At 35.5% G+C, this 27,189-nt stretch overlaps 1 protein-coding gene across 2 annotated transcripts in view; it reads right to left on the bottom strand.

Moving 5' to 3' along the window:
- Window positions 1-6,582: 6,582 nt before the first annotated feature.
- Window positions 6,583-27,189, bottom strand: part of SLC35F5 (solute carrier family 35 member F5) — a 39,648-nt gene continuing 19,041 nt past the window's right edge. For both annotated transcript variants that reach the window (XM_052791815.1, XM_052791817.1), the window contains exons 10-17: window positions 26,893-26,980; window positions 26,241-26,305; window positions 25,769-25,873; window positions 25,146-25,305; window positions 21,515-21,605; window positions 16,031-16,185; window positions 15,483-15,571; window positions 6,583-14,530 (exon numbers count right to left, since the gene is read on the bottom strand). In XM_052791815.1, coding sequence (XP_052647775.1) covers window positions 15,490-15,571; window positions 16,031-16,185; window positions 21,515-21,605; window positions 25,146-25,305; window positions 25,769-25,873; window positions 26,241-26,305; window positions 26,893-26,980 — 746 coding nt within the window. In that variant the 3' untranslated portion in view covers window positions 6,583-14,530; window positions 15,483-15,489. The remainder of the gene's footprint in view (window positions 14,531-15,482; window positions 15,572-16,030; window positions 16,186-21,514; window positions 21,606-25,145; window positions 25,306-25,768; window positions 25,874-26,240; window positions 26,306-26,892; window positions 26,981-27,189) is intronic.

Genomic DNA, 27,189 nt, shown 5'->3' with positions numbered 1-27,189 from the left:
TACCACTGTAATCAGTCCATTTACCAGCGGAGGAATTTCTCCTACCTAACCTGAGCTTGGTGATTTGCAGAGTGCAGCAAAAGCATTTTTAGAGGCACATGAATAGGTTTAGAGGGAATAAGGTGGCTCAGAGGAAGCAAACATTCAGTCTCAATAGATTGTGGGTGGAGAGTGATGAAATATTATTGCTACCAGGATGTTTTCAAAAGGTTTTTTACTATATGCAGATTTTTCCAAGACAGAAAAATAAATATGCAGACACCTCTTGGGTGTTTTAATACTGCAAGGTGCATCTGAGCTAAGGGGATACTGACCATAAAGATTACTTCACTGCTTTAAAAAGGAATAGCTCATAGAATAATTAAACATGGAAAACACTGCGTCTAGACTGGGCCTGGTTTTGTCACATTCTCTGTGAGCCACATCCTGGCTATGAAAGCAGCTAAGGAGGTGGGACTCATACTAGGATAAATCTGTTGTTGAGGTCCAACATTGCAACTTTGAAGGCATAGCTGTGCAGAAGGGGATGCTGAGGCAACTCTCCAGAATGAGACGTATCTCTGCACATAGATAAACCTAAAATCAAAAGTGCCGTGTTCAACACAGTCCAACTGGTATTACAGCATTTGGCTAACTCCAGAACCTGAAGATCAGGCTCTGCTTTACTGCACTTTGATGGGGACTGCTGCTCAGCATACCATGAGTGCCTTGACTTCATCTAAACATTGCACTATGACCTGTTCAGTTCCTGTGCATTTGATGTAAATGTTATGTCCTCTCCATATATTGATATCTCCAGGGATCACCTCATCAAAGTCAAGTTAATCTACAGAGATGTCCTGTATGAAGGAGCTTTCAGACTTGGGCTCGATCTGATCCATCTCTTCCAGCTTCAGGAGTTACTGATAACTACCTTAAGAGGCAGAATTAGAGATAGGCAGATGGAGAGGACTTGCACAGCCTTCACTTTGCATTTGTGCCACCCTATTTACCTCTCTCTCCTCCTTGGCTTATTCCTTTTCCTAGTCTCCTACAGATGCGTTTTTCTGGGAGCCTAGGTCAGTTCCTCAAGCACTGTGAACCTCAGCCGCAGTTTCTAACTTTTCTACATCTCCACTACTGTGGCTCTGCTACACTGGTCCCTTTGATACAGGCACAGCTTCTGTAGCAGCAGCAATCGAGATAAACTGGCATTTGTTACATTGAAGAAATAAGTCTTTTAGCTGTTTGGAGCAATCCCTACTCTCTTTTTAAACAGCTAAAAGACTACCTTTAAAAATCTAACAAATAGTAGTTAATCTTCATTGGTGTCTCTCTAGCGGCATCTGTATTAAAGGTCCTGGCCCAGCACTGGCAATAGCACTGATCTATTAGTGTTGGCATCTCTAGTGAGGACTGATTAAGGACTTTGGGAAGTGGACTGACTGCCCATGTAGCACAGGGCAGGCAGGGCAGGAGGAATTAGGGAGATTTAAGGGAATATGAGAGAAAGATGGCAATGTTGCTGTGGGGCTTGGTCTTGAAAGCTGTAGTTATTACTTCCTTAAGAACTGAGGCATTCTTAAGGAAGTATGAACTACAGCTTTCTGCCCAAGCCCTGCAGCAGCATTGCCAACAATTTGTTATCACATTTTTACCTCATAAAAACATAAAATTATAATCACTACCATAATTTTAGGAAGGGGAAAACCCAAACCACTGAAAGGTGAAGGGACTTTCCTAAGTATAATCGGTAATGATAAGGAAGGGGAAGAGGTAGTATTGTGTCCACTCTCAACATTCAAAGCATTGCAGAAAAGATCCAGTCCTTGGTACAGGTCACATTCAGAAGGAACACTATGGAGTTGACTGTAAGATGGCAGAGTTTCTTTAGAGTCCATTTTGTGCTGAGTTTACACACAGCAACCTTTACCTCGAAACTATTGTCCTCTACTGGAAACAAAAGTAAACAAAATGTACAATGTTCTCTAAATGTAGAATAGCAAGCTCCCAAATATTGTTATGCAAAACAAGAAGCTTTGTTAAGAACTTTCTTGAAGATACACTTCAAGGCCAACATACACTTTCATATTTAAACAGTCTAGTATGTGAGGAGAAATATGCAAAGCCAGTATTCTCAACTCCTCTGTACTTGTGCCTCTTCATTATCCTGCTAGGATACCTCTGTTGCCAATTTTGCAAACAATTTAGAATTGAACAGTCTTTTTTTAAACCTGTGAGAGGAAAAAAAGAAAAAAGGGAAAAAGGAAGAATTTAAAGGGAGACAAATGTGCCAGGTTTAGAAATCATCTGCAAAGGGAGGAGGTAGATTGGCAGGTATAATGGCAGACCAGAGCCAGAAAGCAAAGATGCATCATTAAAAGCATTAACTAGATGTTTTGAGGAAATACTTTGGCAGAGAGCCAATACAACATTAGTATTATTTTAAGACAGACTCTATGTGTCACCAAACCTTTATATCAGTTAGACCCCTAAAAGCAAATCAGTGTTTTTTAAAATAACGAAACACTTCTACCATTTAAGTTCTTGGGTGTTTTGAAACTTTTAATCCATGAGAATTTGAAGCTTATTCATCCACTATTACCGGAACAGTTGAGATTCTCACAAAATTGTTCTGTCTTGAAGCTTTATCAAGAGCTCCACCTCTTACCCTACTCTCAAGTACAAAACTGACAAGGATAGAAATAATTTCAACTCAGGCTGACTCCTTTTGCAAGAGCTCAGGTATACCTCATTTACTGGAAATCCATTATGCATCTCCCAGGTCCAAAGGGCTCTTCATTCCCTTACCATAGCTCTCCATCAGCTCCTGGTAGATGATCACTTTGTTCTTTTTCTTCTTTAGGTTAGGCTGGTCCTGACTGCCCCTTTGCATCTCAGAAAGGACACTGGCTTAGTCCATAACCATTTCCTTGAGAAAAATACTTTGGTAAGACTCTCTTTTACCCTATTCTAGAACATGTTATTCAGGAGCATCTCTTCCTACACTTGAAATTCACTATGGCCAACAAAGTCCTGTATGAACAGTAATGAATCCAACTTCATTTTTAAGCACTTCTTGCTTACAAGAATGAGCCACTTCAATTAAACAGCACCAGCTACTTAAGTCAAGACATATTTCCATTCACTGGTGGCTGATCATATGCAAATTATGGGGAAAAAGTCCCATGCAGAAGAGTGACAGATGGAGATAGAGCAGCTTCTACCCAACAGTGAAGAGGGGAGGCAGAAGTCAGTGTCAGCACTTTTGTCACAATGTGTTTTTAACAAAAGACTTTTGTTAAATTACTAATACACTTCCATAATATTCTTTAAATATTTATACTATGAACTAATGATGTCCTCTCGATTAGTGAAAAGAGTTTCTGTACATTCCTTTGCGAGTAAGGAAATACATAAAAAGGCAAGGAGGACTTGGGGAAAGGTATGCACAAGACGAAACTCCATTCATCAGTGGTCCTTGCATCAGACTTCTTCCTCATCTCCCATTCCTCTCACATCACCACGCACCCCATGGTCAGAAACCACTCTTGGGGCATTGCTTGCCTGTTGGCCTGCAACACCACAGCCACAAAAGCCATCTGCTTATAACCTGAATTTTTAAAAATTTTATTATTTTTTTCTTCCAATGGGATTTAAAAAAAAACCCCAAAACAGATCTACTGGCAGATGAGCTTCTTTCTAAATGGGAACACTGTTACAGATAGACAGAATGCGCCTTTATGTTTATGAAGCTTCCTTCGCACTGTGTAAATGCACACTTGCAGTGTAATCATCAGTTTTCCATCATCATTAGCAGCATGATCCTAGTAGTTAAATCAAAAAAGCCTAGTAAATGACAGAACACTGGAATGTTCCCACAAAGAAGAGCCTATTTAGGTAATTAAGGAATCTTTATGGTATGAACATCTTCATGTCACAGCAAATTGTAACACTGTAGATAACACCACCAAAAGAAGTCCTGAAAGCCTGCAAACCCACAAATTAGAACTGGGTTTTCTTTTACATAAGCTTCCAGTAGGGGTTGAGAGCAGAGAAGGGAAAATGAGGGGAAGAAAGGAAGACGAGTTCACATTGAGGTAATAAACCATCGTTTCTTTGGAAACCTTAAGCTTTGTCAAGTTTTTTTAAAATCAATATAAATGGGATATACTTGGGTTGCAGATATAAATAAAACCCAAGAATATCTCCCACATACATACTATTGATAGAAGAAGAAAAAGTTTGAAAACAGGGTTTAAATCATCTTTCTCAGAAGCTTTAAACCTCACCTTCTAGCAAGTGACATTGAGCTTCTGGCAAGAGACAGTTTCATGTAGATGTGTCTCCTAAAACTGAGTAGTATACAGAGTAGAATAAGATAATATACCAGCAAATTACATCCTAGAGATTGAAAGCAATCTAGCTAGCCTGCACTAGCTTATCCCATTGTATACAGAAAAAAATAGGTGCCAAGATATCACAGAAAATAGTTTAGATCTTACTAGCCTAACAGAATAAAAATACATTGATTGATGTTTTGGATAAGAAAAATAAAAAAAACCCAACAAAAACCAAACACCCACCCCCCCCAAACCAACAAAACAAACCACAAAACAACTTCTCATCTCAGTCATTTACCCAGTAGCTCCCCCGCTCTCAGGGCTAGTGAACAATGGCAAACCGTTGTCGACTCCCAGCATTCCTTATGGGCCTCCACACATCTTTATCAAAACTTCTACTGAAAAGCCTATTTCATATGGTTTTGCGACCACTTGCCCTGGCCATTTATGCAGCCAGTTGTCCACTTGGCATAACTCGTGAAGTACTGATATAGCCTAAGAAAGTGATAAATTTTAGGTTAAGTTTATGTTTTAAGGAGAGAACCTGCCAAAAATAGAAAATTATTCCACATTTTACATATGTCTATGACTTAAAATGGAGGGATCACACAATGACTGGGATTCTAGCCATCAGTTAGGACACTAGAAAGAACAACAGGCATGTTATTGCCAAGTGGCCTTTGCAAGCATATAGAAATTTTTTAAGCCAAGTTGCTTCAAATTCTTGAGTTCCGGAATTCCTGTTGCTTGTCAGGGAACACTATGGCATGAACTCTATGTTAATTAGTTAAAACATCACCCCAAAACTGTAAGTACTGAAATGCACTATAGCCTTGACTAAATTTTACTACATTAAATGTCTCTCAAAGTTCTTTCCCAAGTAAGATAGAACAAAGACTTTTCCACATTTTAAAAACAGGGGCACATATGATACTTCTCCGTTTGGTGTCAAGAGTAAATTCTTGCATAAGTGACAATTTCAGTGGATTTTTATAAACACTTTTTAGAGTAGAAATGTTTCTGAAAGCAGTTAAGCAAGCAAGTTTCTTACGATTTATTAGTCTACTGTAAAAAAAAAAAAAAAAAAGAAAAATGTCACAGGCCTATTATTCTTTGATTTTAATAGTTCTTCCCAGTCCTGGAACATTCACAAGACAGTGTGGTCACTGTAAGAGCAGCTTCCATGAAATAACTGTTTTGATTACATCATCCTTGTTCATTACAAGTTTTCATATTAGACATTAGCACATAGCAGTGGCAGGTAAACCCATGGCTCTTCCCAGTGGATTTGTGTAGGTGAAGATGGCTTAGACAGGAATCCTCCCTGCCTTACACCCTCCCAAGTCCTCAGCTAAAATGCCATTTGTTTCATGCACACTCTTGCTTCTCCGCATTGTGATTTATATTTGGCAGGATGTCTTTATGCCTATGCTTATCATTTTTCTAAGAAACTCTGGTCTAAAACTTAAGATTCATCTATTTGCTACCTGCATTGTCAGTAACATCATATTGCATTTTTGCATATTTTAGATATGGCACAGCAAGTATCCCCTTGTTTTTGTGTAAAAATCTGCTTCTTGCTACAGCTGTGCAGCAACATTGATTATATCAGTAAACAGAATTCAGCTGTAGGTAATCCAGAAAACTCAGAAAAGCCTATGAGGAAAACACTTTTTCTAATTTTTCTATTAAGCATTGAGGTAAATGTCTATCAGCCCCAAGAGATTTTTAATTATTAAAGACACTGAAAGTTCAGCTGCATGAAGGACGGTCAACATCTAGTTCTGGTTAACTCCAAGAATCAGGGATGATAAACAGATAAGTTAATTGTCTTTTTACTGCTTATATAATTTCTTACACTGGAGTTCAGGAATGCAATAGATAGATGGATACTACAGTAGCTCCCCCTGCTGATGAAACAATCTTCTTATATATTTTATAATTCATGTATTAGCAAGTAAAAATCACCTGCAGCCATGAAAATTGGTTTAAAAATTGGTATTTTACTACTTAAATTACCAGACCAATCTGAGAACAAATTATAACCTTTGACATCCTAGCTGACTTCCGGTAAAACGAGACATCCTGAGACTCACTTTTAAGGGTAGAAGAGGGGAATTAAGTGGGTCAATTCAAGACCTTTTTACCACTATGCTATTCTCCCGCGGCAGCCCACCCTTAGTGACCATTCGTTTTTTCTTGATAGTATAAAATACATTAAGCATTAACCCCAACCAAATACTAATTCCTGTTAAGAAAATAAGATTTATAATCTTTATTGTTTACTTACATATAATAAATATAATACAGAACAAAAACATCACACCCATTGATTGTATTACACAGGCTGTTCATCAGAATACATTACATTTTCTTTTCATTAGCCCTTTTATAGGGTTTTGGTATTGGATCTTAAGAATTTCAGTTTATAAACCTATCAACACAAGAACAATCCTCCAATTTTCACCTTTACGCATGTTTCAAATTTTCATATATATATACTTTGTTAAAAATATATAAGCATTGTTCAATATTTGCAATACAGGCCTTTAATTTCCATTCATTAAATCTCTATTAATATAGAGAATTTCAAAATAATTAATAGTTTAAATCTGATTTTAATTAAAAATACTTATTCTATATTTCTCATTTAACTGATCCCCCTCAGAAAATGAAGTGACAGGACAAAGACACTCCAGGTAAAAGCCAATGTTCACTTTTAAAAAACAAAGGGTAAAAGTTCTGGTCCTTGCTTCCCCTGTATAATTCTGGAATAATGGAGACACCAATTTGGTATAAAGAGGGAAGGAAGAAACTAGAAGCCAGAGTTTCTGAAGAGACATGCATCTTCATTTCAGATTTACTACTGCCATCCTGCTGTTTTCTTGGCTTAAAATCACTGCATCAAGCCATAATTATATGTTTTTCTCTGCATGAATATACTTATCATTAAATGGAAATTAGACAAAAATACTACATTTCTTTTTTATCAAAAATAGATCAAGGTTTAACACACTCTGAAATCAGGTATTTAAGTGCAAATGCAATACACATCAGCAATTCACATTCTGGTCTCACTAATGAAAATGGTTAAGATTATACATAAAGATGTTTCACAGAGGATATACCTGGAACTAGCTGTGCACTCAGAACATCTGAATTATCAGCAAACCGTACAGACTTCATGCAAACAACAGTTTTCTTCACTTGAAAGTTCTTCACTTAAAGCAGCTTCTGCTTTAAAAGTGTTATTCAGAATTCACTGAAATTTAGTACAAAATGTAATGCCAAAAAGACCATCAAAACTACTAACTATTGGTTTTGTGCATCTTTTAATGCACACAAGCTTTAGAAGTTTCACAAATCAATCTGTATAAACAACTAAGAAAAAATGTCATAAACCATTTTGTTTTACTAATACCCACTCCAAAGAGAACTTACACAAATTTTAAATCATTACAGGGACCCCTTCAGCTGTACAATGCTGAAGTTGTATCAGATACATTATACTTCTCTAATTCCATTCAGATAACGCCAACTTGAACAAATGGCTAAGCTTTCAATATAGCTTTGTGTAAATATCCTCTCATGATTTTCAATTAATAAAGCATTTATTTGTAACTGGATTGTATGTGGGACTTTTTAACACTTCACAAAAAAAGCCCCTAAAAAGCCCAAAACACAGAGAAGAAAACTCCTTAGTATGTAGTCTCCAAATATAATTTTTTCCCTTTTTTTTTTTTCTTACAATCACAGGGCTTAATTTAAGCATTCAGCTTCAATATGAAATGATTATTTAAAATACCTACATTCTATATTGAATCAAGACCAACCAGAGAGAGATCAATCCAATACACTATTGCCTAAGCAATTCCTATGTATAATTGGGCTATGTAAGAAATTACCCTGATGATTTTACAGCTGATCCTATATGCTGCCCGGTAAGATTGTTTATTTTCAATTAAGATTAAGTTTTATTTTTTAATTTTTTTTTTCTTCTCCAATAGGAAAGGGATACTGTTTGGCTGGAAAGCTCCTGCTGTTCCCCTAGCTAGAGGAAGAAGGTGGCGATTCTAAAAATATTTTAGAAATTACTCATTCTGGTAGAGAAACTAGTTTAATTGGCATGCAAAAGGTCAGATTTAGGTAGAAGAGAAGCATCACTTATAACACAGACAACTGGGCTGGCAACATCAGTAATATATTGAAGGATATCTCTAATGAAAACACAGTAATTTGCATATTATAAAATTAGTTCTATGCTAAATGGCTAATTCCCCTCAGCTTGATAAATGTGGGGTTTTGTTTGGTTTTGGTTGGTTGTTTTTTTTAAAAAACTGTTGAAAAACTTCAGGAACATATGTAAAGAACTATAGAAACACCCCTGAATTATTATTTCTGAGGCCGTTCCAGTATCCAGTCATATTTCTTCTGTGGAACATACACAAAATTTGTGCACCTTCCCTGACAAAACAGTCAAAAGTTCATTAAAAAATAAAAATAAAATTGGATGCAACTTTATAAACTGAGATGCACTTAAAGAACTCTACACTTGTAGAACTAAACAGCAGCTTTCTACAAAAATCCTCAGAGAAAAGTCTTTTATACTTTTAAAAAGTAGGAACTGAAAACTAGATGAAATTCTGGATGTGTTCCACATCACAGTAGGCATTCCAGAAAAAGTCTGGTTAACTACTAATACCAGATGTAATGATGCAAAACTTCACCTTAGAGGAGAGTGAGAACACAGATAACTAAGCAGAGTCACATTTATATATCAGATTTATGTTAGATTTCTAACAATACAGAGAACTAGGACATTCAAAATACAATTATAGTAGCTTACCTAGAGAGGAAATGCCCTGTTGCATTCTTTGCAAAGTGAATGTAAATGGAAATGTCAAATCAGAAATCATCAAGAGGAAGTTGATCCTCAAGGCTATGATGTCTATGATCACATATTCTCACTATTGACAAAAAATTCTCCTACAAGTATACAACTAAGTGAAGTGGTTAACGTTTCTTATACTGCCAATTTTAAAGAAAATTCATGTAGCAAGACAAATTCGCCTTCTAAATAATTAAGCTGCATGCTGGCTATAGGGAAGTATTTTTGTGACTAGTTACAGTAGTATGTTTACCATTTTTACCAGCACTAAAATCCCTCAAATTTGTATTACTGAAGTCTTATAGCAAACCACTCCAAATGTATGCTGCAGACAGAAATACTGCAAAGGCATAAAGGTCAACCTGACTGTGGAGTTTATTTTCAATAAAGTTTTACTTTATTAATGCTGTCTATGACTCCCATGGGCTTTGGATCAAATCCCAGTCTAGCCAAAGTAACTTTACTGGAAGAACAAAAATCTCCAAAGTGAACAGACTTTGTAAAAATTTAATTATATAAATGAATATATATATATATATATATATATGTTAGAAGATTTATACCGGTACTCTACCCCAGAATCAGATTATGTATTACTATAGCATTGCCTAACCCTGAAATTTAATGTCACTGTCATGCCGTAAGTGCAGCTTCGAAATCAGCAGTGCAACTATTAATTTATATAGTGCACAGTACAATAAAGTAGAAAAAACCATACATAACTTGCAGCATCAGTTTAGAATGGATGTTTGTCCAAAAAGTAAAAAAGTGTTGGGCAGAGTGTATTTTATTGACACCTTTAAATGCTGTTAACATTCTCATCATGATTTACCTGACAAGCCTAAGGAAGTTCAACATGAAAGTTACGTGATGTGAAATGTTTGAAGTGAAACCTGAAAATATTTGTAACAATTTTAAATGCAGGAATTAGTTATCAGCTCTCACAACACATGGTATCATCCGTATTTCCCTGAGAAATCATGCCTTGCAATAATCATGTAAAACAAAATACAGCGTTAATGCAATCCTGGATTAGATAGGAAAAAAAAAAAAAATCATGCATAACAACTGTTTATGAGCCAACACTTAGATGCTACTGCAGTTATAACTATTAAATTGCAGACACTACATAAGACATAACAGAAATGGTAACTAACTCAAAACTTAACCCAAATAAAGAAAACTGATTAAAAGTACCATCCTATAGTTAGCCATATAACTCAACATTGTGGTATTAACATTAGTTTCTGTTTCTTGATTTTTGAGTATGCCACTTCTTCATTTACAAACATACAAACACTCTGCCTCACTGAAGCCTATTTTCATAAGAAATATGAAAGTGTGTCCATAAACTCAACCTATGTCAAAAATTTAACTTGTTTTCCCCCTCCTCTGATAGCTTGGTTTAGCTCAGTAACTTCATTTCCCTAAGACAGGAGGATCTTTTAGTAGGCAATAGGAATGATAACATTCAACACAGAGAGAGATGGAACCAAGAATTACAAAGAAATCGTTTTGCCACCTTATTTAAAGCAATCATAGTTGTGAATAGCAGTACCTAGGCACAATGGGGATTGTGAAAGAGAATGACAATTACAACACCACACACCAAGAAAAGTAATTTGCAGACTCTCCTATTTTTGCTAGTACATTACAAGGAGGTATGCAATGCGTATACCAGCATACCAGGTCAAGTATCACATGCAGCACCATGGTTTGTCATTCCTACAATACCATTACTTAACACCGTATTTCTGCAAAATACTTTAGCATTTGCAACACCAAAGTGAGATAACCAAGCAGTGCCTTAGCTTCTGAGTTTCAGTGTGCGGTCCACTTTAGCCCAACTCCATGACAAGCCAAATCAGTCACATACTACAGCCCCCACCCCCTTACATGCATTTCCACAGGCAAAAAGCCAACAAGCAAGATGCAGTGCACACTGGGCAACAGAAACATCGGGCCCTCAGTGTCTTCAGTGGCATTCATGTACCCCATGCTTTCTAAGTAATTGTTGAGTACTGATGTTGCATGTATTTCAATCCTTTGCTGAATCAGTGTCACATCTACAACAGCCCCTTGTAGTGAACACATTTTCACCACAACTGAAACCTAACAGAAAAGTAGCCAGAAAAACTGAAATCCTTTTTTCCCTTTGCTCTGGAGTACAGTACACAGTACATCAAACTATGCAAGACTCACCAAAACCCTGAAAGTGAAGGCATGCTACGTGGCATTTGGCAAATTATCATCATTTCCTCCATATATAAAATCCAAACAGCTCCAAAACCTCAATCACACACAGAAGAAATTGTTGGTTGTCTCATAGGATTACAGTAATTAGTTCAACTGTTTGAGAGAGCAACACATGTAGTATTCATTTTCCATTTTGTAGGCATGGGAAATCACTGTTCCTTAAGCATCTAATGACATTCAAAGAAACGCTTGAGATAAAAATTCCGTTATTTTTTTCAAAGTGTATGTGCTTCCTACAAGAAATAAGTCGAAATAAAGGCATTCCTAAATTGAAACAGTATGAGCAATGACAATTTTTGCTAGCACACAGAGGTAAAGCATTTATGAGAGAGCTCCTTCACATTCCAGTTGTTTCATGAGGAAGAAAAACCCAGCATGTCTCCATTACGTCAGAGGTACCTGAGAATCAAAGCTAAATCTCTTGTGCATTTACCAAGCACCCATTAGAGAGCTACGCAATTTACATTTCAAATTAGATAATATATTTATAAAACATTATTGTACTAAAAAATCACACGACTTCATAGAAAAAGCTCATCACATTCTATTAAATGCAGGAACAATGTTACATGTCATAGCTTCTGTAATTAAAACTGTAACACATTTCTTGTAACTACAGAGGCAGCACTGTTTAAAAATCCTTTCAGGAAGGACAGTTTGCTTATTCTTTAATGAACTGTAATTTAATGCAAAAAGACTGCTCAAGCTACCTAGTGTCATGAGACTAAAATATTTAGTATTTTAAAAAAAAAAAAATTAACACTTTTTTATAAAAACAAAAACAGTGGGAAGGCCCTAACTTTGAGTTTACCGAACAAAAACATTGTTCAACATTCCTGGGGTCAGAGACAGAAGAATATTCTCCTAGTACCTGGGGACTATGATGATCTTTCGCTTCAAGCCAAGAACATAAGGGCAAATATGAATAGCAATTGCCCATTATACATTACAGCTCCAATTCTATCAGTATGACCAATTTCAAAAGACAGTATTAGAATATTTCACTAAAAATACTGTAATTGCCCATCCGAAAGCATACTCAGTATTCCCAGGCTTAGTTTGCTGGTGCCACAAGTCTCAACTGATTCAAATTTCTAGTTAATGCCTGGTATTATATATTCGGTATGATCTCACTGAAACATATCATTAATTGAAAACAGACATTAGCTTTTTATTGCCAGTAGGCCTTAACATTACTTCTTGGAAAAAAAGTTGAAGCTAACATCCTCTAATTTGTCATAATTTAGAAGAAAAAAAAAAAAAATTCCTTAAAAACCAACTAAGGAAACTCCACTTCCCAAAAAATCCCTGAAAATTCTACCGAAGTCAAATGTAAAATTAGTTCTACATACTGGATTTTCAACCCCTCTACTTGTGGGGTTTGGGAATTGAAATGTGAAGTTTTCAAAATGCCTACATAAATTTAATAAACTTTTTGTTTGTTTTGGGTTTGTGGTGGTTTTGGGTTTTTTTAATTCCTATTTCAGGTGTCCAAAGAAGGACTTACTATCTCATCTTAAAGAGATGCCTCAGATCACTGACTTGTAGTGTAATCCAGTATTAAAAACTGGAAGGAAAAATTTGAGAAAGGTGCAATATTTGACCAGAATAGCCCCCAGGTTCATTTTTTTTTCCTTCTCTACTTACAGATTTTTACATGAAATTCTAGCTGCTGGCTAATCAATCCTTCTAAATGTATAGCTAAGCACATTGCTTTCCTGCATTCCCTCTCATCTAACAGCTGTATCACCAAACTACCAAAATTTCTTTTGGAAGGATCATTACTGAGTGTCAAAACATAAAAAGGCATTTGTGTTATGTCATCCTTCTGTATTTTTGTGGAAGGATTATTATTAATAAACTTGTTATGTGGAAGAGAATACTGTTGGCCAAAAATCCATCCTACATTCATTATTAAAAAAAAAAATCCATCAAAAGCCAAAATTAACTTTAATATAAGTGTCTTATAGGCTAGAAGCTGGAAAATGACACTGACTAATTTCAAATATTCCTGAATATAATTATTCATAACTTTTCAGAATCACATAGGACAAAAGCACTGCACTGGAAGGAAGATACAAGTTATACAGAAAATGATCAATTTTAGGATAAATTTATTAATGCAACTGGGGAAAAAAAAAAATCAATGCAAACACCTTTATGTTTCAGACTGTTTAGCAGATTACTGTAGTGCCAACCCATTGACTGAAAACTTTCACAATTAATTTGATCTCTTTTATAACTTGGCAGCTATACAGGTGAAAATTTTCAAAATTTAGTTTTCCATGTGAGATAACTGGGAATAAGAATGGGTTACAGAATCAGTCTGTTTAAAACAAATATTGATTTTGAGAATGTACACCCGAATGTACTGTAATTAGAAATATTTTGCCATTCACTAAAATTTTAAACATTCCAGATTGTTAGGTAACAAAAGATTTTTAAACATCGGCACCCATTATAAGGCTTCTCAAAACGGCATAAGACAATATATATGTAGTGTTCCAGGACCATACAAAGATCCTGCCTCAATAATTACAAGAATGTACTTAATAAATTATTTTTCAATTTTCTTCTATTAATATGCAAATAGTTTATACAACATAAAAAAGTTAACTTGTACCTATTACAGGTAACATATCTATTTAGCTTTTCATCTGAAAGCCTGTAAGACTTGATGACCTGCAAACTTATTTACATAACTCATTTGAAAGTATTTTTTAAAAATAATATTTTCCAGCATTTAACAAAATTGTGAGTTCAAAAAAGAAAGAAATCACTTAACAGCATTTGTTTTGTTGATTTTGTCAAGTAACTTCACAAGCTCAGTGTTATAAGGCAGGTTGGTTGCTCAGATGGGCTAAGACTCCCTATGGTGATAGGCATGTAGTAAATTTGTTCATTTATAAAACCAGATGAAAGCAAGAAAGAGGAAAAGTTTAGAGTTTCAAAAGAACTGAAACTTCTTATTTTTACTACAAATTCAGAATAGGCACTGAAACATGATTCCTTAGGGACTTTTCCAGAAGATTGTCTCTTCGCCGGGCATTATTCCATTTTTAAACTAAGAAGAAGAAAAAAAAAAATTATCAGGGCTACATAATTAAAGATTACAAAAAAAGAAATCGCCATATGTATTGTTTCCATCTTATTAATAAAGGAAATAACTTGTGTCTCTTAAGCTGAAGACATCACAATTACTGTTTTGCTTAGAATATTTGTAATTTCATTATTAGATTTAGGAAACATTGGAAAATAAAAATATACTTCTCATCATGTAATTCTGCATGCATTATTTGAAAACTAAGCCCTGAAGCATAGGGCTAAGAGAGTCCTAAACTATGTCTATCTTTATGCTCCAAGACAGTATCAATAAACCATGTAATCTTCCTGTTAGATGTTTGTGTAACCTCCTCTTAGAGAGGGATATTTTGCAAACAGCCTAGCTATTCTACTCTAGTTTCCCCATCCTTACCATGAGAAATATTTTCCCTAATATTTAATGCAACTTAATAATGTAATTCTTGTCAACCACAAACACAAGGACTCCTTCCCATTTTCTAGACCCATAATGATAAAGTCTGGTCATGTCCTCTACTTCCTTAAACAGTCGATGTTTTTCATGAACTGCAGTAGCCCAAACTAAGACTTCAGCAGCATTAAAAAGAGTGAAATAATTACTTCAGATCTCTTCCACACATATCATACATACCAAGAAGTTGTATGCTTCTTCTGGTTTATTGACTTATGTCCAATTTTTGATGAACATTGTAATAGTCTTAAGTAAAAAACTACTCTACATTTCAAAACCACTGACCAAGAACTGTATCAAGGTGAGAATAATGCTTGGTAATGAATAACAATAATTTTGAAGATACCCTTCAAAACTCTACCCATCAATACAGAACAAGATTAATTGTATGCTCTGTAAAAATGTGTGCTTATACAACCACAAATGCCATCACGAAAACCAATCCTCATTTTTCTCTGTATTGTTTGAAGTTTATTAAGCATACCTTTTGTCTACGAACAGCAACTGTCTCCATCTTGTGAAACACTATGCATAGGAATGAGACTTTCACACTGCTCACTTTCTTCTGGGATTCTTAAAAGAAACAAATTTATTTATTTAAAGTTATACAGTAATACTAAATTGGTTGTTATGAAGCCAACATAAGCACTAAGTATGCTAGTTGTTTGAACTGCAGCCATTAAAAACATACAAAGACCCCTTAACTTCATAAAGTATACTCCAGTTTGCACAATTTTCACTGCATGTTCCGGGTACAGCAACTATCATAGAGGCATTAAGGGAAGAAAAAGAAAACTGTGACAGCCACTAAGAAACTTTTTTTAAAAGGTAAACAGACTTCACATCTTTCCATTTTCTGAGCATTACATAGGTTAATAAATGGATTGGCAACTACTACTATTAAAAAATTAGTACACCTGAATATAAAATTCAATTAGAATAAACACAGTATGAGTATTGTGGCTTATAATAGAGTATAGGATATTGGAAAGGCTAAAGAAGAAACAGGATAAAACTTTGTGACTGTCCTACCTCTGAATTCGATGTTTTCTACAAATAAAGGCAAAAATTCTTCTGATTCCCACCATCACTGGATCCCAGTTGTTATAGTGACATAAGAGAGTTGCAATGAAAAAAGAAAAAAATACAGGGACTGCCCCTGCAAAAAATAACCAGGAAAACTGCACCTGGAATTAAAACACAAACATCATTCACTCGAGGAAAAAAAAAAAATTGGCATACTGTATATTTGTAATAATTATTTTAAGTTTGAGATGAAGTTTCAGTTATTTTAAATTGGGTGAAATATTACAAATATTTTTGTAAGTTATTTGGTACAATTTCTATAGCCACTGCTACTTCTAATAAATGAATAACCTTCACTGATCCGTTCTTTACAATGGCACATACTGATTGCGCGGTGGTGTGGATGAAGACTGCTATTTCCAAATAGTCTCATTTTCAGGTTTTAGATGTCTGACTGCTACCAGTGAGAAAGTCCCCTAGACACTTCAAAAATTCCTAGTAAAAGATCTCACCTGGAAGATTTATGCACCTGTTTATTCACTATGAATATACTGTCACTGAATGGTAACTGCTGAAATCAATGCAAACAGAAAGACTATGCTACAGGGAATTTGCAATAATTCTCTTTTCCATTTAAAAAAAGACAGGGTGCATTATTTGCTCAATTTAAACTAAATTCTACTTGTATCTGTACTACTACTTGTATCTATCTACTACTACACTCAGAAGCGATCATCTGACGCTGTTTAAAACTTAAAATTACAGAAGGTTAGAGAAACCAAGGGTGCAAGAACAAGAACTGGACTCGGAACTGCCTGCAAGGCTAACAGAGCCATGGACCGTGAGCGCGGCTCCCCCTTGTGGAGAAAACTCCCAAAGTTCAAGACTTGGGAGAAAAAAGGTAGTTCTGGTACCTAGCACTGAGGTTCACTCTCAAAAATCTAATAAAATGCAAATGTTAGAGCCTTATGTAATCCTTACTGATTTCTAACGGAAATTCATAAACACCTGAGTTACCAAAAGGAGTATTTCACTAGTGTTAAAAATTTGGTTGTAATTTCTTAAGAATCAGATTTATGTCAGATTATTACAGAATAATAAAGACTCAGGAAGCCAGTAATTACACATATTGTATAGTTAACATACCATTTGACAGTCCTATGGAGACTGCATATAGTCATATTTTAATATTTACATTATTAGCCATGCCAGTGGCATTGTTATGTAGGTTCCTTTTAAGAAAACTGAAATGTGGTGTAAAGACAAGGCTGGCCAGAAGCACCAACTGGAAAGCTTGAAGTTCGAAGCTTAAATTTCTATCAGCCTAACTTGGACACCTGAGGCTTCTGTGAGCATAGGGCTTGGTTTAGGGTATTTTGATGTTTGTATTACAGAGACATACTTGCACAAATCATAGAATCATAGAATGCCAGGTTGGAAGGGACCTCAAGGATCAGCTGGTCCAACCTTCCTCGGCAAAAGCACAGTCTAGACAAGATGGCCCAGCACCCCATCCAGCTGAATCTTCAAAGTGTCCAATGTTGGGTAATCCACCACTTCCCTGGGGAGATTGTTCCAATGGCAGATTGTTCCCACTGTGAAAAACTTTCCTCTTGTGTCCCATCGGAATCTCCCCAGGAGTAACTTGTACCCATTAACCCTCATCTTTTCCATGTGACACCTTGTAAAAAGGGATTATCCATCTTTGCAGCCACTCTTTAAATACTGGAACGTGGTGATAGGGTATCCCCTAAGCCTTCTTTTCTCAAGGCTGAACGAACCCAGTATTCTCAGACTTTCCTCATATGGCAGTCTACCCAGTCCACTGATCATCTTTGTGGCCCTTCTCTGGACCCTCTCCAGCCTGTCCACATCTTTTTTGCATAGCAGGGACCAAAACTGAACACGATATTCAAGGTGTGGCCTGACAAGTGCTGAGTAGAGTGGGATAATGACTTCTTTATCTCTGCTGGTGATGCCCTTGTTGATGCAAACCAGCATCCTGTTGGCTTGCTTTGCCACAGCAGCGCACTGTTCACTCATACTGAGCTTGTCCACTAGGATTCCCATGTCCCTTTCCAAAGAGCTGCTCCCCAGCCGGGTAGATCCCAGCATGTGCTGTACTCCTGGATTATGTTTTCCAAGGTGCAAGACCTTATACTTGTCCTCGTTGAACTTCATAAAGTTCTGGTTAGTCCACTCTTTCAGCCTATCCAGGTCTTCCTGCAGGGTGGCTTTCCCTTCTGAAGTGTCTGCTTCCCCATGCAATTTTGTATCATCAGCAAACTTCATCATAGTATGCTTGATCCCATCATCCAGATCACTTATGAAGATATTGAACAGGGTTGGGCCCAATATCAATCCCTGGGGGACCCCACTTGTGACAGCTTGCCAGGTTGAAAAGGAGCTATTTACCACCACCCTCTGGGTGCAGCCTGTCAGCCCACCCCCCACCCACCACACAGACCACTTACATAGACTGTAACACATCAGTTTCTCTAGGAGGAGGCTGTGGGAAACAGTTACCAAAAGCCTTGGAGAAATCCAGGTAGACAATGTCCACTGCTCACCCCACCTCAACCAAGCAGGTTACTTTGTACACTTGTACAACCAACCTCAAAGTCTACAGGAGGTTGCCTTTAATTAGGGTCACTCATCCATGCTTCTAATACTAGCAATTTATTTTAAAAAAATAAGAGACATATAGCTTGCTCTTGTGTTACCAACACCAACTGCAAGTCATCCAACAGAACCTTAAAGATGTTTCTGCTTTTTCGAATGCCTCAATATTGCATGAGTACATGAAGAATAAATTAATTTTAAAGATCTGGACTCTGTGTTTACTCAGATTAAATAGCCTAGAGATGAAGTTGTTTACTGAGAATTAGAAAAGCATATTCCATTCTTCAAGGTATTCCAGAAGAAAGTTTAGATGAATCACTTCAGAAGACAACCAGACAACCTAAGCTTTTCATATATTGATAGATATAACTATATATATACACACATATCTAAAAATGTATTTGCACACACACACATAAAATATGTATAGATGCACACATATATACATACGAAATCTTTATTTTTTGCTACCAGCATTAGCTCACATATAAACCTAATTCCACCTCACTAAAGTGAATTTTTGGGGGAGAAATCTACAGATTTGTTTTCCTTGTTTACTTAATAGCTATCATTAGTTATTTACTTTCTTGTTACAATTTATGTCCCAAGTGTATATTGCAGATACTTTAAGAGCAACAGAAACACAGTTATCTTACCAACGAATGCTTTATTATTGTTGGAATCACTGCAAGGTTTTGCTGTATTTCCATGTTGAAATATTCAGCTAATACTAATATGAAACGTACTGTATCTCACATGTTCTTTACACAAGTATTTATTCAGGGTCTGACTCTCCTTTTATTTTCCAATTTGACTTCCCTTTTTTTATTTTTATCCTTTTATTTTTCCACTTTATTTTCCAAAATCCACACTGATGTTAAGTAAAAGTGAAATACAAGTTGTTTTTTTTCCCCATTTTGACATGCCTGCCAGCTAATTTCAGAAGTCAAAAGGTTCTCATTAAAATTGACACTTTGCTTGTGAAAACACTGAGCAGTAAAGTTTCTTTTTGGCAGGAAACATTCTAAGTGCAAGACTTCACTGATTTCTTGTACATAAACCAGTCTTATACAAACAAGTACAAGCCTCAAAAGAAAAACACAAATGTAATGACTGAAAACAAGTCATAAATTGAACCACCACAGATAATGCACAAACCCCACTTGCTGCAGGGAACCAACTACTCAGAGACTGCTCAATTTAAGCTATGTTCCAGCCATAGTCAGATTTTTTCTCTTCTCATACTTTCACATTTCTATTTGCACAGAGCTTATAAACTAAACATAACTGCATTTGCTACAAGGCTCAAAAGAACATCAAAGCAGTGTAAGCAGCAGCAGCTGGCAGAGCAAGACTGAGTCTATTCAAAATTTCAGAAGTAGTGTTGGATAGTTCTAATTTTGGTCAGTTTTGCCCACTTTTATTGACACAATTTTCAGCTAAACTATTACATGACTAAACTGCTTCCTAATTCACATAAAGATTTATCATCTCAGTAAAGAACTTCTTGTATTTCAGTAACAAACTATATTTACGCCAAGGTGCTCAAATGCTGACTAATTCACTGTTTTCAGCCCAGATGAAACATAATTTTACTCCCTGCTTTCTACAAAAAACTCCTGCAGCCTCTCCATACCACATGACTATACACACTTTTAACATCAATGAAATACAGGTGTCACCAATTGTCAAAATGCACACAAGCATGTGATGGGAAATGCTTATATTTTAGCCAAGTGACAAATACACCTGTGTCTACACTGAGAGGTGTCAAAAGGCATAGCCATAGTGGACTATGTGGGGATGCCCTGCCAAAAAAGAAGGGCATTATCACTGTAAGAAAAATTAAGCTTGCTTTAACAATAGATGCAATATAAAATCAGGTTGAAAACTATTTCAAAGAGTTAAACAGGTGGTTTAACTTTCAAATTAAAATTTTAGCAGTAGGGATTATTTCAATCCAAAATAAAGAGCAGAAACAAGTGATCCTGCCTTCAGGAAATAGGAACAGTTATGTGACTTTGATTTAAAGAAAAAAAAAAAACCCACCCCCAAAAAAACAATAATTGCATGCTTGCAATATGTGCTAAATAACCATTATTCACATGAAATTAAGAATTTGATATTCCTTGCCACTGATTAAATATTAAATTCAAATATTAAAAGTTAGAGTTGAAGTTCATAGATAATTAAATATTTAAAACTGAGAATTCTACCCCACCAGCACGAAAAGTATCTATACAGCTTGAAGAGTAATATAAACTAGCTTCATATAGTTTCTATTCTAAACTCATATTATCAGATTCTTTTCTTTCTTTATATGCAAGGTTTTTCCACAGCTATCAGGGAAACTAGACTAACTTAAAGGAAGACAGTTAAATGGAAGTCTAACATCCATATGAATCTAATAATGTACAATTAAGCCTTGTAGCTGCTACATTCCTTTGCGGTAAACCTGCAGATTTTTGTTTTTGTCACTAATTGAGTATTTTCAAGACAGGCAGTCTGTAACAATTCTATAACTGTAAAGATATTAATTTAAGGTGTGCTGTACTTGCAGTTGTTCTTTAATTCTGGAAAGTGCCTGTTCAAGCTAAAGCATTTGACCAGGCATTGCTGATGACTTTGGGTACTTTTCCTACAAGATGCATCTTAATCAAATATATTTAAGTGTGCAAGTGCACACTTGCAAGTGCAAAATTACTGTAACTGTCAATATCAAGAGAGGATTAATTATGACACAGTTCAACAATTATTGACAAGTGACAGAAGTAAAATACTGTTCATTGTATACATTGTTAAAAATAACACTGCCATTTAAATCAAAGAAATTCTGTTAATAATGCTCAAAACTTAGTAGTACATTACCTTTTGCATGCACATGTCAGCTATTATAGACAGAGGTATTGTAAGGCTTAGCGCAAGTGTGCCTATCAGTGATGAGGTAAGAAAGCAGCCCCTAAAAATAACAAATAATAATAATAATTAATAATAATAATTAATAATAATAATAAAGATGGCTTATTTAGATGTTAAAAGACTACTAAAGTAATACATCAAACTGCAGAAGACATTTGATCAAGCTTAACCGTTAGTCATTGTTTGTTTTAATAATAAAAAATTGAGATACCCACAATCGGTCATAAATCTATTTAAGAATTTTATGCAGTTTTACAGACTATTGATGTCTTCTGGAGTGGGGTTTAATTCCCATACAAACCTTTTGAGATGACAGAAAATTCACTACATCCCATGTAGTGACTTCACCTAGAAAAATCTGCATTTTGTTTCCATTTTGAAATAGTTTAATATCAGCTTATAGCAATTAAATGTGTTTTGCCCCAGTCTGGTTAATTAAAAAAGAAAGGTTACCGATGTCTAGAAATCCTACCCAAAAAGAGAAGTATTTTTTACAAACAGACAATTATTAAATTAACAGACTCTGCTTTTTAAACCTCACTCTAAAATGCACCCTTGAAATCATTCTTTGGAGTCTCAGTAAGACTTCTCTGCGTTCTACAAGTGGTCTCATCATATTTCCTAAGCAGGAACACAGTCGTTAGACTTCTCTAAATCATTGAGTCAGAGAAAGCCATTACAATTTATATAAGTGGCAGAACAACGAAACTACATGCATGTCAGAGTAGTACTCATTAACAGCCACAGAAAACTAACCCTTTTTCCCCAAATTCCTTTGCAAGCCATATTTAGTTTGCAAATGACTGATTCACTGAATTAAGTTTCTTTAAAAAAGAGTAATAATAAGAGAACCTTAAAGTATATGTAGGACAGACCTAAGAGAACACATAAGCTCTTGAGATCTTTGGCATTTCAATATAAATATAAGGCTCTATAAACAAAACATGACTAGCCTGAGCCATTTTGATACCAAGTGAAATGCATAACATCCAATATATGCAATTCCCATTTTACGATCGACCAAGACAAAAGTTACCAAGTATAGCGAGGCTTGTTAGCAAATACTCCTCTATGAAATAGCCTATTCTACCATATGAAGAAAAGAAATAAAATTCAAATCAGTAATGCCCACTACTGAGTCAGCCTCTTATTTCAAAGGCACCCAGAATTTATTTATTAAGAAAAAGGCAATTCTCATCCTTGGCAAGTACTGAAAACAGTACCAGCTATGCCTTTTTGTGGAACTGCAATCAGTTCCACACACAACTAATTTTAAACAAGGAAAAATCTTATAGGTGCAATTTTTGTTAAGAATTCTGAAATTTGTTTTTTACTTACTCAATCTTTATTCTGATTACTGTAAAAATTAAACAGATGCAGCATCACTGAAACTATATTAATGAAATGTGATTCAGTGAAGAAAATGCTATTGTAATTCACCTCACAGAAGTTTGTTAACACCTTTTAAAGACAAAGATTTGAACACACATTTGGAAAACATTTTCTAGAACATGACTTCATGCATGTATTTCTCTAATTAAACTAGAAGAGCACTCCCAAACCAAGCCATTAGGTCCTCCCATAAGACTAACTTTCAGCCAAGCAAAAATGACCAGCTTGGATATTTGTAATCACGTTCTGTTGTTCCGTGCCTTTAAAACAAAGAAAAACGTATGCAGATGAGACAGGAACAGAAAGGAAACAAAGCATTTTAGATACTCTGCATTTTTGCAAACTTCCTCCCCAGTATTCTAAATCCCCTTCTATACCATAAGAGAATACTTCTGTATCTCTGCACTACTTCTGAATTAGAACCAATCTGTCCACCAGCACACCGTAAATGAGTAAATGGTACAGAATCCAATGAAAACTTTTCAGCAGGTTTAAAAAAAAAAAAAAATTAATTAAGAGTCACATCTACCACTACATTATTTAGTTGGCATTATGTGGTTGGGTGGAATAAACAAGTAGGTTAAATGATATTATTTACTTCCAAAGAAAGAGTAGAGGACCATACTAGTGGCACACTGGACAGGTAAAAGGATGATGTCAGCACAAACTCTGAAATTAGTCCTACTCCAAAAATCTAGGGAAAAGGAACTGGAAATAAAAATAGCTCTTTAATTGACTGGATTATCATTCTGAGTAATTACACAAATAGCATGTGTATAAAAAAGTCTGTGCACACCCTGTACTTAACCCTATGCTAGTACTTGATTTTGGGACAAGAGCCAAGTTTGGGGGTTCTCTGGGTTTTGTTTTGGGGGTTTTTTTTGTTTATTATTTTGCCTATGCTGAAATTGCACTTAACCTTTTTACCAGCTGATACTGAACTGTAGTCTAATCTTACAAGATGGCAATAACATCACAAAACTATTCCACCAATAAACAAATTAAATTACAAAGAAACATATGCTGCAATGCATTTGTAACTAGGACTGGTCTAAGAGTTTGCCAATAAACAAAAAATGTCATGATTAAATTTCCTAAATAACTTTAAACTTGTCTGAAAACAAACAACAAAACCAAACCAAAACAAACGAACAAAAAACACCAAAAAATGTTTTCATGGAACTTCACCTAGATCTTTTGTTGTACTATTGTCACAGAACTTAGGTCCTAGGATTACAGACGTCTCCATTTCAGAGTAGCTATCCCATGAGGTTTTCCAGTCTCTCTACCATAGAGTTGAGAGGCTGAACGCCAAGGGTTCTCAGGCAAAAACTCACTAACTGCCACACCTATTCAACATATTGCACCAAAACTGACATCATTCACTGAGCAACTGTATGGCATTGGAAGCACATCTCTTTTTGGAAACTCTTCCTCAGTGTTTCCAGAATAAAATAGGACTTCTCAACTTGTAGAATTTTCTGTTACACCCCTATTTTAACCTAATGCTGGCCCAGAAGAAACTCAGACTCCCTGAATTCTCTCAAGCTGGGAACCCTGACTTACCAAACAGTTCTCTAATAACACTGGCCTTCTAACAGCTACACAAAGGTTTAAGTCTGCTACAGCTTTTGAGCCATTCATGTAGAAGTCGCATGTTCAATCCTCTGTTGCCAGACTATCATAAAATTAAATTACTAAACAAAAGCTAGGATAATTTATGAATTGCTGTATCTTCATGATTAATGCGTTCTGATGAGATTTAGCTCGTTAAGTCTCTGAAGATTTAAACAAATGTCAACTATAGAATACTGGATTCTGACTCATATATATCCAACATGCACAAGGCCTTGGAAATTGAAGAACTGTTAATTACTACTGCAATTCTGTATCACAAAGTCTTTTCATCTCAAAATGTTAACTCTAGAATGAGCTAAGCACACAGTATCTTAATGAATATTACAAGATCACATCACCTGCTTTTTAAAGTTAGCTGTTGCTCTTAAACAGGACTTTATGACGTGATGGATAACTTCCTCTAACTCAAACTGCATATGTGGATGGGAGGGGGGTGGGGGGGGGGTGGGGGAAAGGCAAAACCCCCTACCTGGACAATTTGACATCTCAACATTTGAGAACACAGGTAAGACAATTTATGTGAAATATATACAAAGCATGTAGTACATACCACAGCCAGAGGAACTCTGACAGAACTGTTCCGATAAGGCCATTAATGACAATGCACATCCATATCAGTTTATTGGGAAACTCAAATGCTTCAAACCCAGTATAGTGAAGCAGGAAAAACCCTGGCCACAGCAGCAACAGATTAAACAGCCCTACAAAACCTGAGTATAAAAACAGTATTAAGTAAATCACAATAAATATCCTTCAACATAACTAGAATCTCAGCTAAACTCTGCTATTTTGACAATATGCATAGATAAAAGCAGCAACAAAGCCATATTTTAAATCTTTCAGAGGAAAGGAATATAAGAAACTACCTGAAATTCACGAACAATTACATCAGATATTTACAGGTTTGGAAAAAAAAAAAAAAAAATCCATTGAGTCAAAGGGGCTGTCTGCATTCGAACCCTTAGTGTTACCTTTCACTGTTAAGACTGTAAACAGGAAACAATTCACACAACCAGTCTCTAAAGTACTCATAACCACGGGAACAATAGGCTTTCTCTACTTCCTTGGCTTTTCTGAGCCCCTTTACCACTCATACACAATTCAGTGCCTGAAAGAAAACAATTTAATCACACACTGAATTAAAACTTTCAATAGAGTTATTTTTTGTCTTACCAAAGAACATTGGTATGTCAAGTTTATCTTCTCTATCTACTTTCCTTTTTATCATCACTATGTACACAGCATACAGCATTGCTCCTACAAGAGACCAAAGGGAACCTGTAAAGATGAAAATAACACTCACTTAAGACATGCCAAATGTGTCATGCACACTAGGATCAACTCTCCTAAACATACACCTATTATAAAACTGTCAGAGGTAAATTGTTTATTACAGAATCCATTACTGTATGAAAATGCAAAAAGCTCAAAAATGTAAATAGTTTCCCAATTAAGCTATATACATAGGGGAAAAAAAACTATCATAAATGTCCAGTTTCAGAAGTTGAAACTAAAAAGCCAGATTGTGAAATGTTACATGAGTAAGAAATATATAGCTTGCTAGATGACCTACTGAGTATTGTCAAAAGACCAAAAGATAGTACTCATCACTGCATATTCTAGGATTAAAAAAATAAGTAAATACCTATTGTATCTTTTCCAGCAGATTTCTCAGATCCAGAAAGGTTAACAAGTACCACACCACCAATGCTAGCAAAAAAAGAAGAAATGCAAAACACTACTTGAACCCAAGAATGTTTTTACAAAGACAGAAAAAAAGGGGGAGAAAAATACAAAAATACAGTTCTATCTTTAGGTATCTTTAGTTAATCAAACCCCACTTTTGGAAAAGCCAGAAGTAGTTCTCTATTGCTAAGGCCTGATCCTAAGCTAAAAACAAACAAACAAACAAACCCCACTTTCAACTTCCCTGAACAATGCACAAGGCATTTAATGAAACAGGCCAACAACATTGAATGTCAAGCCTCTTCCTTTTTCCCATCTACACAAAAATAAAGAAACCGTAAGTAAATAACAAGAAAATAAGTTCACATATTTCCAACAGAAACCTGATTAATCTAATTTCCTACAGGAGCATGAGATTAGGTAATTGTTCATGATATGAAGTATTTTAAAAGACTTAATTCACTTGCTCAATTTATCTGTGAAACAAGGATTTTTGAAAAAGTGAAGCCTATCATATATTGTCACAGATACCATAAGTATAGTAGGTATACACAATGTCCTCTCACTGTATCAGGGAGTTTTTGAACAAATGTTCCATCCCATTACCTTACCTTAAAATAACAGCTAATAATTTCGACAGGGTAAACCTATCTCCACTGTTACTGGGAAAGACTGCAGCTAAGATTAAAGTAAAAAGCCCTGCAAGAGAAATTAAGAAGAGTTTATACAATCAAGTTTTGCTACTAGTTTGTTCAGAAAACTGCACAGACATTTCCTTCTTTATATTTCACATACTTGTTTTAACTACTCGATCTTAGCATCCCTAATATTAATCAGAACTATTATGAAACTATCACCTTGTGATGTAAATCCTCAGATGAGCAAATACATGCTCAACTTCGAGAAAG

Source organism: Harpia harpyja, chromosome 7 (genome assembly GCF_026419915.1).
Source record: "Harpia harpyja isolate bHarHar1 chromosome 7, bHarHar1 primary haplotype, whole genome shotgun sequence".
Lineage (NCBI taxonomy): Eukaryota > Metazoa > Chordata > Aves > Accipitriformes > Accipitridae > Harpia > Harpia harpyja.
This window is presented reverse-complemented; position numbering and strand designations above follow the sequence as displayed.